Below are 11746 nucleotides of genomic sequence, written 5' to 3'. Positions count from 1 at the left end.
AATCTCAACCCACAAAACAAAAGCTGCTTCTAGGGCTCCAGCTAAGCCATGTCCAGCTGCCTTCATGGAAACATTCTTGCCATCCCTACAATCGAAGCTGACTTTCATGATTAATGCCTTCCTTCGGAAGTCAAAGGAATCAACCAATGACCCAAGGAAGTTGTCTTCTTACCACCTGGCAGCAGGGATATTACAACACAACTCCAAGAACAACACATTTCTTGATCATGAATACAGTTTCAGGTGTTTGAGGGCACAGAATCTGTTTTGAACGTTATCAAAGAACTCCTTTCTTTGGATAAAAATAAGAATAGGGACCCATACGAATTAAATAATGTTTCCATAGACACACAAGTGGGAAAAACCTTTGACACACCAGACTCATGGACCTTATGCTTTTCCACCTATCAGCAGCCTACGGTATTGTGAACCATAAGGTACCTTCAAAATGGCTTGAGGAATGAGCCAGCTTTTCGTTTCTGTAACTGCTTTGTTATGGATCACATACTTCCTATCAAACCACAGCCAACATGTCAGAATCAGAGCCTTTGAATCACTCTTCTTTATGAAACAATGCACTCCCTCAGAGTTCGCCCCTATCCAGATGTATGCTGTTTACACTCAAATCCATTTCCAGCTGAAAAATGGGCTACACAACTAGAAAAGCATCACAGTATGCTTGAATTGTGTATTGTGCTGGATGAAAGACAACCTCTTGCGCATGAAAGGATCCAAGACAGAGGTCATGGCACTTGGAGAAGTAGTTTCAAACCAAATATGTTTGACTAGGTCTTCAAAAATAACTCAAACTCCTCCAACTACTGTAAAAGGGAAGAACCTGGGAATCATGTTTGACTGCACATTCCATTTTGACCCCTAGTGAACGTGGTAAACAAGAGTATAATAATGCAGTTCTGCTTGTTTCAGAAGCTGCTCTGTCTCCTCTAAAAGGACCTCCAAGATGAGGTAATGAGAAGCCTTGCAATGACACAACTTCTGAAGAAACTGAGAAGAATTACAGATTAAAGAAAGAAAAAGCACATCATAGCAGCCATGAATGCTCTCCTCTAGCTCCCAGTGGAGGTAAGAATTAAATTCAAAGCTCTCTCCAGTGCACACAAAGCTTGCTGGAGTAAGAGGCCAGACTTTCTTCAGAAATTGGCACCGCATCGTGACCCACACAAAACTGCTCACCTAATCTTACAAAGTGCTTTCAAATGGCTGAAACATTTAGGAATTATCTTAGGTGGCCAAAGGGTTTTGGAACACCATTACCTGCTAACAGAACCCAACTACATGCATTTTAGGAAGAACTTGGAAACAGGGATTTTCTGGCTTACACTTAACTGAACTCATCCCACAAGGATATCAGACTGAGGTGTTCCCTTCACTGACTTCAATCTAACTTCCTTCCACTTCGGCTTCTAATCTAGCACTATGAAGTAGCTGCAAGGTTACATAACCCCTTTACAAAAACCCGAAATACACACATAAATAAATTAATGAAAGGAATGGTATGTAGGAACTCATATAATTCGTACCAGTACATACTATCTCGCAATGTATTGGCTGAGACAAGGATCTACAGCTATAACTTCAGGTTAGAGTATTTGAAATTCCTTCTGTGAGGCTTAAATATTTGAAGGTGCACTCTAACATGATGTGAACATTAGGTGATGGAGATAATTGGCATTAACCAGCTTAGTGGAGGCCTCGTGTGTTAAACAAGGTAGTAGAAGTTTTGAGGCAACAGGCCTTCAACCATATCACAGTCCTCTTATGGTAAAACACCAGGAAGTCAAATCTGTGAGAGAGATAAAGTGCTTAGAAGAGGCAGCAGTTTGATAAACCAGGTAAAGAGGGTACAAAATTCTTCGTTTTGTTAAATAAATCTATGCATGGAGGGGCAAATCACTGTTGACGTACAAAATAAGCATCAGCTATTTAAAATATTGTTTTCCATACTTTGCGCAGCTCTTTTTGGCAACAGACCTATCTTCACCATATTTTAATTATACGCCTGCCAGCCTGAAACATATCTGTCAGGTCCCTTCAGACCAGGAATTACGGCACTAACAAGAGTGAACCCAAAAAGTTTGGGAACCAGGGGTATTACACTCTATTCAAGAAACCAATGATTCACTTTGATATTAATAAAACATAAGCATAGTAAGTCTATTCTTCTTAGGGAGCGTTACAAATAGTTTGGGATGCATGGTTAAAAGTACTTTAGAGATATGACCCTGAGGATAATATGATTGCCGGAGGTTGAGACACTTTTCCCAAGTACTTCATTTTTAGCTTAATTCAGTTTTAGCATGTAATGACTAATTCGGCAGTCACATTATCCACAGGGCCATTTCTCTGAAGTGCCTTAAATCATCAGAAGCTCCCCAGGACCGCACCCCCTCTAATTATTCACAGGGTAAGTCTTTGTACTATTTGTGAAGCTATTTCACCTATTATAGGTTTACCCCATACAGCTCTTTTTTCTTTTATATGGCTAACCAGGATGCCCTGGGATTGATTCCTATGATGTTCTTTCATGCTACTCATGATGCCCTAGAATTAATTCCTGTAATGTATACGTCCTTCCCAGGCAAGACCTTTTTCTTGACATATGGACTTTTATACAGGCCTTGTTTAGTCCCACCTAGCAGAATTTTGTTTTCTACCCTCAGATACCGGATGCTCACTGAGGACAAAATGCCGTCAACAGTAGACGTTTATAGACCCCACTCTTTGAATTTAAAAAAATAATGGAAGAAACTAGGAGTCTAATGTATTTTTATTTCTGATGCATTGACTTCTCCGTGTCAGCTTTTTCACTGCACCTCTTTTTCACGAATGTGAGCACTGGATCTCTTTATAAAAGCACTAAAATAACGATGTATACTATTTTATTGAATAAATTGTTACACAGTAATTTTTGTCTGCGCTTTAATTTCTTGCTCTGGGTACAAAATAATCTTAAAATGTATAAGTTATTTACCATGCATCTAAAACAATGTGTACCGCACCCTGAGAAGAATAGAGACTTACTATTCTAAGTTTTGATTACTATTCAAGTGAACCACTATTTTCCTGAATATAGGTGGTCATTACAACCCTGGCGGATTACGTCCGCCAGGGCCGCGGGACGCGGTGGCACCGCCGACAGGCCGGCGGTGCCCCGCGGGGCATTCTGACCGCGGCGGCTTAGCCGCGGTCAGAGAAGGGAAACCGGCGGTCTCCCGCCGGTTTCCCGCTGCCCCCAAGGAATCCTCCAAGCCGGCGCAGCTTGCTGCGCCGGCTTGGGGATTCCGACTCCCCCTCCCGCCATCCAGTTCCTGGCGGTTCTCCCGCCGGGAACCGGATGGCGGGAGGGGGAGTCGCGTGGCCCCTGGGGGCCCCTGCAGTGCCCATGCCAACGGCATGGGCACTGCAGGGGCCCCCGTAAGAGGGCCCCAAAATGTATTTCACTGTCTGCCTTGCAGACAGTGAAATACGCGACGGGTGCAACAGCACCCGTCGCACCTTCCCACTCCGCCGGCTCTATTACGAGCCGGCATCCTCGTGGGAAGGGAGTTTTTCCCTGGGCTGGCGGGCGGTCTTTTGGAGACCGCTCGCCAGCCCAGGGAAAAACTCATAATACCCTCCGCGGTCTTCTGACCGCGGAGCGGTATTATGGAGGGCGGAATTCTGGCGGGCGGCCTCCGCCGCCCGCCGGAATCGTAATGAGGGCCATAGTGTATTACCCCAGGTTCTTAAAAATGTTGCATTTACCCGTGTTCACAATACTGTACTAGAGCCGGCTAGCACTTTAGATTGCTGAGGTTGTAGCGCTCTGATCCACCACTGACAACGGGGACCTTGAGTCCTTGGCCTGAATTCCTCAACCTCTGCTGTTTGCTGAGTGCACCAGATTACTTGTCTACCTATTAGATGCCCAATTCGGAACCATAGGTCACTCTTACTTCTCCATTTGCCACATACCACCTTTGACTACCACCTCAATGTTTCCAAACTCTGAATGATGACAACATTCTGACCGGCGCTTTTGTAGTCGGCTGCATGCATTTTGCATAGTATAGTGGCTACTGGAACTAGGAGCCTATGTTTGGAACATGTAACACGGTTACACCTGAAAAACATTACTGAACCCTGCTTCCAGCTCTCTTTGCAATCAGTTCACAGTGTGTATGCTGTGGGTACCACTGAACCACTGAATGCCTAACAGGTGACGTCTTCAATAAACTCTGGTGCCATCACCTCCAGGTGACCAATAGTGATTAGTTTTCACTTTCTACCTCCCCCAGTGTCTTAGTCTTCACTCCCTCAACTCCCCAGGGACGTTCCTTTTCTTCTAAATTAAATTTATTATGGCTTAGGTAATTTTCTCCTAAATGCCTCACACAGCAAGTGTGACATCTAGAGTATACATTTACTTTGAATGGCTTTAAACTGATAGAGTAAGAATATATTGATAGCTTATTGTCATCCAAACAAGTTGCTACCTCAGACATAAAACATTTTCACGCAAAGCCAATAAAAGCATACTAAAACCAAATTTGAACCTACGTTTTATGGAATAATTGAATACTTTAAAAACTAGTTTATAAAGCACTATATCACCAGAATCACTTGGGCAATGGTACACATCCAGAGGCAACCAGCCAGCTACATTATTGGCCTCCACCTCTGGTCTTTCACAAGAAACAATAGAGCATCAGGAACGCCTCAGGAAAACCAAAGAAAGAGGTTGGGAGTGATAAAGTTGTACATTTTCACTGGAAAAGGAGTCGCTAATTGCTATTAAAGGATTTGTGTGCTAAACTCAGGACCTTAAATTCGATTTCCATGTGTCCCAGGAAGCCAAATCAAGGTATAAAGTGTATTTGTATTTGCAATATAATATACTCTCGTATGGGAGTTATCTTTAATTTATTTATTTCTCAATGTAAAACAGTGCAACTCAACAGATTAGGCATTACAGCGCAGTATATCATTTACAAACAGTACAAACTATTCTCAAAATGGCGTGCAAAGGCAAGAAACACAGCGCATAAATGAACATAGTAGGCTAAATGTTGCAAGACCCAAATACAAAATAGTGCAGGACAGCAGGGAGTAGACTGCGTGTAACCGAATCTGACTGGAGAAAGGATTAATTCTTTTTAGTAACACCGGGAGAAAAAAATCCTGATTTGTTGTGCTGTTAACCTGGGGTAACGCAGAAAAAATGCATGGTAATCCAAAAGTGAAATTTAACTAGGTTAAGGACCCAATATTCCAATGTTTTCAATGTAATTAATAACTGGCTTAAATAAACACATATCTGTCGCTGTACACACACAACATCTATAGAAAGGGCAATTTATTGAAACAGTATATTTTATCTATTTTCGCAATTATTGTCCCTGAATTTTGCTTCTATCTATTTTCTTTAATTGAAAGAATACGTTTATTTAGTTCCAAAAATGATAGACAAAGATGGCTAAAAAGACTGCCATGTATTTAAAAAAAAAACCCTGGCGACCAGTGTGGTAAAATTAAGAGGAAATAGAGCTAGTGAAACAAATAATGCAAATCTGAAAAACTGCCTTTGAAAAAACAGATACGAAAAGGTGCTCACCTACAAATACTAAAATATAAAGCATGATTCGTTTTGTACTGCAAGGCTTTTCAAACAGTCAGCCATGTCCTTATTAAATGTCAAGGAACCACATATGAGCACAAATGGTTTTCTTCGACAGGAGTCCATCACGTGTCTGAGGAAGCCACAATTTATGCGGCCTAGATGCGTTCTTTCTCGGTAGCTCCAGGGAAGGTCATCCAGCGATTCTTCCTAAAAGTACAAAAGAAGGAAGGGACCCATTGAAAACCCTCAAGGCCATCAGCCAAACAAAGAGAACAAGTTAAACAGCCGTCTTTCACAGTCGCTGGTAGCAGGCAGTGGCTCTCTCATTGGCCTTGTTGTGGGTATCACAGTATGCTTTTCATGAATGAAAGCGAGTCCCTGGGACAACTGCTATTTTTCTTTGCAAAGGTATTTTTTCACACAATGCCCATGTTGCGTTTTGCAAAAATGATTTTTAAATGAGTGTATTAATATTAAATTCAAGTAATGGTGGAAGGGATGAGGAGTACTGCCATCCAAGGTGGCTGCCTTTCTTCCATTTTCCTCACCACTTTCGTAATTTTTAATGATGACTGTTTTTTATCTCACATTTTCGTGGTGTGGAATAGATCCCAAAATAAGTGTGATGAAGACCGTGTAGTAATAACCTTGATTTTCAAAATAGAATAAACAATGTCCCTCAACAGACAGTGGTGGCTGCCATGTAGGCAGAGTTGGGGTGGAGGCGGGCGAATGTGGTGTTGGTGTGTGCTTGCATGCAAGGTGAGTGGTGTGTGTAAATAAAAAGAAAAAAACACTTACCTTGCTTGCTGCATGATGTCTGACATCCTCCTCGCTCCGGTCTCCTTGGGCTCCAGCAAATTTTATTAGGCAATCCTGGCGCTTCTCTCATGCTGGTAATCAGCATGAGAGAAACACCAGGACTGTAGGGAGCGGTCTCTCTCAGTGCTCTCAAGAGGACTAGAGGCCCGTGCTTTCTCTAACTTAGCTGTCAGCTAGGTTAGAGAAGCTTAAAATGTGCATGTCTGGCTGGCCGTAGCAAGACAGCCGGCCAAAAAGACATGCACACTTTAAACTCATGACAGCTCACTGCTGCCACTCAGCAGCAGTGGCTCCACCCCATCCTGAAACTCGGTTCAGCGCGGAAGGATGGAAAATAAAATGGTAATATATTAGCTTTATTACCATTTTATTTTTCATCCCTGGGGGGGCATTTTAGGCAGAGGGGCAAAGCTCCTACGTCCTAATGGAGGAGCCGCTCCTGTCATTATCAGGAGTTACTGTACGTAACTCAATTGACAAGTACACTCACTATGAGGTTATATTCACTGCATGACACAGAACAAATCACAGTGGACAATGCAGGGTACAAAAGTAAAGAGCGAGATGGCTGAATGGGAAGAAGATACTCAGGGCCAATGTTTCATAAGCCTTATTGCTCGGTGTACTGATGAGTAAAAAAACAGGATAAGACAACGCATTGTGTAGTAATAGTAGTAATGTTATTGTAGTATGGTTAGCAAATGCATGCACGTATAGTTCATTCTCTTTTGCAATTAGTAAGGTCATTGTGTTGCATTCTGAGTTCTCTCTATATATTTGGGGGAATGGAATGGAGGGACATTCTTTTACACTAGGAGTTGGTGCTGTAACATAGATGCTGGAAGCTATAATAAAGTGATATTTCTCACAAAGAATTGGAGCCTCTATTTGGGGAATGATTAGCCAATACAGCACGTTGTCTGTTTTTATTTAGAGGGAAAGTTTCACTGGCAAAATAGCCTATTGCTTCGAACACTGAAAATCCTTGCCCATCCCTGGAAGCACTACGTCCATAACTCTCAGGCTTCACACTTTTAAAAGTTCCTTTGCAAAGATTTGTGTCCTAATAAGTCATTTAGAAGGCAAATATACCGTATTTTATCTGTGACAAAGAAAAATGATATGATCTGTAGAACTGTGTGACCTACATTCCAACAGTATATGCCAAACATTGTCGCCTATGTGTTTGAGAAGTATGATTATACCTACAAACACAGCAACTAGGTGTCTAATTTTCATTATTGGAGACCTAGGGGGGAGCTTTAGGGAATGGTGTGGTCCTTGGGCTGTAGTGGGACGTTTGTTGGTGTACTTTGGGCTTTATTGTAGCCCACATATAGCCAGCCATTTTAAGGCAGGCCTCCATTTTAGAACTGCCGACCCGGCGGCTAGTTGTAGTGCAGATTTTAAAATCTAGCCAGTAAGTTATGGTAGTGCAGGAAGGTTAACGTTCAGCTAGCGTATAAGTTAATAAAGTGAACAGTTGTGACAAACGGCTTTTGTGTGCCATGTTGGATGAGAAATTGCTGAGAGTGTTACAGTTGTTGGAGGAGACAGGCCGCGGTGACATACGACTTCTATTACAGCGCAGTAGTGCGGGCGGCCTTTTTTGAGCTGCAGGGGATGTGTGGGCCTGCCAGCCCGAAAGGACGATGTGCAGGAGAGCAGCCTCCATAAGCTGCAGAGGCCGCCCCAGGGGGGAAAGGAGCGGCCTCTTGCAGAGTGTCATCAGGACGTCAGAGGGCAGAGGCCCGCGAGATACTAATGTCGCAGGGCCACTCTTGTGGAGAGGGGCGACATCTCACTGCTGACTGGGCCCAGCAGGGAGCTCCGTCAGCAGGCGGTGAGGAGAGTGGCTGAGGATTTGGTGGTTCGCGGCAGCGCTATGGTAAATGGGCGTGCAAAAAGGGGCGGGGCCAGGGTAGGGCCTCAAATGTTAACCCAGTAGGCAGCACAGCTTTAGTGCTGCCTTCAGAAACAGAAAAAGGGGGCAAAGAATTTAAAGGGACTTTTGGGGGGCCTGTTTAAGACAGGAAGATGATAGCTCAGGCAGCAAGGAGAGCATTAGGTCAATGGCAATCTTACAGCATGCAGGAGCTGTTAGCATTAGCATCAGGATGAGTGTAGGGTCAGATTCAGAAGATTCTTATTGGAATCCATGGATAGAGCAGAGAGTAGAAGGGGTTGCGGAATATAGTGGAGATACACGGCGCAGGGACAGCCAAGGTGGGGTTGGGTGGGATTCTCAGAATAATTAGGTTAATCAGCCTTCAGCGTCAAGGTTGGATGGGGCAATAGGTACAGGTGGGGTGACAGCCAGGATTGATATAGCAGAGTTAGAATGGAGTGAAGAAGAGGGGATGAGTGAAGAGGAGCTAGAGGTGTAGTTTTGTGAACCTCAAAGACTGTTTAAAGTTCATGGTAGAAGTGTGGTTGGTGCAGTGGCGCAAGGTACGCGGAAAGTGGTAGAGGTGAGGACGCAGACAGGTTTGAGTGCCTAGGGAGCTGGGGAGGCAGGTAGGTGTGGAGGATAGGGTGGATGAGCAGTTAGTGGTTCTGATCAGCACGCCGGACAATTTATCATTCATGCAGTGCAAGGTGGCATGGGACGCAGCAGACTCAGGGGAGCTTTGTTCTGCTCCACAGCCCCGAGGGTAAGAGAGGGGGCAGCCAGACTGACGACAGCGAGGAACATAGCGTCGGATCACCTGCATGGCGGGGGGAAGCGGGCCACCCCTGACATCACTAAATACAGGAATAAGCGTCCTGCATCGTGGGAACGGCAAGTGAATCAAGAGTGGCCTCTCTCTGCACGTACAAAGGTATCACACTGGTGCGCCCAGGGGTAACTGCGCAGGTAAGGGCGCAGGCGAGTTCCCCACGGCCAGGTGATTTTACAACGGATGACGTGGATGTGTTGGATTATGATGAAGAGAGTATGGAAGAACGGGAAATCAAGAAGGGCACACATGCGATAAAAAGGGGCAGTGGTGATCTGCAGGGGTGTCTTATATTGTGGCTTATATGTTTCAGCATAATCTGGGTCATGTGCCAAGAGTTGGTTTGGAGGCGAGGCCAAGGCAACCAGCAAGGTGAACGGCTCAGGAGCAGGCTTTGGCCATGACGGCAGGTAAGCCTTTTTGCTTGAAGATGCAGGTTAAAAAAGTGTTGGTTGGTGTCAAGGCAAAATGGTCACCGGAAAGCGGGGAGGCCCACTTGCAAAAAGGAGTATATGTGCTGGACATAGGTGTGGGCACGGAAAGAAAAGAAGCGGAGTTAGATGCGAAAGGGCAGGAGAAAGGGATAGGTGGGCAGGGGCAGTCAATGGGGGCTCCTGCAGGAAGCACAGGTGAGGCAACAGGGTCAGAGGAAAAATTGGAGAGTAAAGAGATTAAGGTAAAGAAGTTGCCCTACATGGGTACTTCTAAACCATTGGGGGCACACTTGATGGTTTCCACAAGAGAAAAGATTTGGAAAGGAGAGTATGTGGAAATGTTAAAATGGTTACATAGGGAAGTAAGGGCAAAGGAATATTCAAAAGAGGAAGAACACAAAGACTGAAGGTGCCGGTTACGATCGAGAACTGGACGGCAGCATTTCTGATATACCCCAGAGAAATATCCCGAATGCTCTGTCGGATTTACAGCAAGCAGTTTGCCCATTATATATCGGTCTTTCACGCCCGCCCCACTCGTGGGGGAGAGGAATCAGCAAAGTCACAGTCCCAAACATCCAGCCTGGCCCCTTCTCACATCGGGGCCTGCTGGGACTTTAACAAAGGAACATGTAGTAGGGAATACTAAAAGTTCTGTCATAAATGCTCAAAATGCTGGGGAAGACACGTGTTGGTCAACTGCTTTGGCAATTCCGACGGTGGGGCAGCAGGACAGTGGCAGTCTCAGCAAAGAGGGTTCAGCTCACAGTCAGTTCATGGGAGTAGCTTCAGGGGAGGTAGGAACGGTCACGGTACTGGGGGGAAGGGCTCCTACGCCAATTGATGTTGACAGGCTTTTGTTCTGGTTGGATGTGTATGACAAAAGGACAATGCTAGATTGTTGAGAAAGGGTTTCTTATGGAGTTTTAGGTTGGGATATCAAGGTCCCAGGACACGTAGATGGGCGACAAATCTGAGTCAGCATAGGCTTGTGGTGCTTGGCAAGTTGGATAAAGAAGTTCAAGAAGGTAGGATGGCAGGTCCTTTTTCGGACTGGCCACTGGATGACCTGATTGTAGTTGTTCCTAAAAAAGAAAAAGAACAATTTAGGTTGATCCAGCATCTGTCATGTCCGAAGGGTAATTCAATTAACGATTTCATCCCGATTGACTTGTTGTCCGTTTCTTACTCTTCGGTGAACGTCTCAATGCAGTTGGTGGAGCAGGTTGGAAAGGGAGCATTGATGGCGAAGAGTGGTGTAAAGTCAGCCTTTGCCTGCTGCGGGTACACCCTTCTGCTCCTTGGGTTACAGTTTGAAGCTAGCTGGTATGTGGATAAGGCTCTGCCAAATGGGCTGTCTATTTCCTGTGTTTTATTTGAGTGTTTTAGCACATTCTTACAGTGGCTCTTCACTCATGTAACAGGTCATAATGGTATCACACATTATTTAGATTATTTTTTTAATTGTGGGCAGGAACGAATCTCGGGAATGCCATGACATGTTGGAGAGCTTGCAAGCGGTAATGACAGATGTGGGAGTGCCTCTGGCACCAGAAAAAACTGTGGGCCCTTCTCAGATAATGTCATTTCTAGGTATTGAAATTGATTCAGAAGCAATGTTAGCACAACTGCCAGAGGACAAGAAGGTAGCAATGAGATTATTAGTCGACAAGATGTTGAGGAAACGGAAAGTGACAGTGAAGGAGATACAGATTTTGCTCAGCCATGTTAATTTTGCTTGCAGAGTGGTCCGGGTGGGAAGTATGTTTTGCAGGAGACTGGGCCTCTCTTTGCAAGGAAAAAAATTACCCCACATCATGTTCGCCTGCAGGTGGGGGTGAAGGAAGTTTTGAGGATGTGGCACTTCTTTTTGGAATCCTTTAATGGAATTCCGTTGTGCTCATGGCAAGATTTACAATGAGAGGCACACATTTTCTTGGATGCGGCCGGCGGCTGCAGATTTGGCATTTATTGGTAAGGCAAGTGGTGTGCTGAGGAATGGCCATCAGAGTGGGCTCATGGGGGACGTAGTATTACATTCTTGGCGCTATTTCTAGTGGTGGTGACAGTGGTGTTGTGGCGGTCAGTTTTGGCACACAACAAGTCTTATTTCGAGTTGACAATTTGGTTGTGATGCAGGTTATCAACAG

The 11746-nt window shown here is 44.7% G+C and overlaps 1 protein-coding gene across 4 annotated transcripts in view; it reads right to left on the bottom strand.

Annotated features, from left to right (window-relative positions):
* Nucleotides 1–4912: 4912 nt before the first annotated feature.
* CYB5RL (cytochrome b5 reductase like) overlaps nucleotides 4913–11746 on the bottom strand; it is a 188875-nt gene continuing 182041 nt past the window's right edge. For all 4 annotated transcript variants that reach the window (XM_069232632.1, XM_069232631.1, XM_069232633.1 and 1 more), the window contains one exon: nucleotides 4913–5827. In XM_069232632.1, coding sequence (XP_069088733.1) covers nucleotides 5624–5827 — 204 coding nt within the window. In that variant the 3' untranslated portion in view covers nucleotides 4913–5623. The remainder of the gene's footprint in view (nucleotides 5828–11746) is intronic.

Source organism: Pleurodeles waltl, chromosome 4_2 (assembly GCF_031143425.1).
Source record: "Pleurodeles waltl isolate 20211129_DDA chromosome 4_2, aPleWal1.hap1.20221129, whole genome shotgun sequence".
Taxonomy (NCBI): domain Eukaryota; kingdom Metazoa; phylum Chordata; class Amphibia; order Caudata; family Salamandridae; genus Pleurodeles; species Pleurodeles waltl.
The sequence above is the reverse complement of the archived record's forward strand: the minus strand, read 5'-3'. Positions and strand labels throughout refer to the sequence as shown.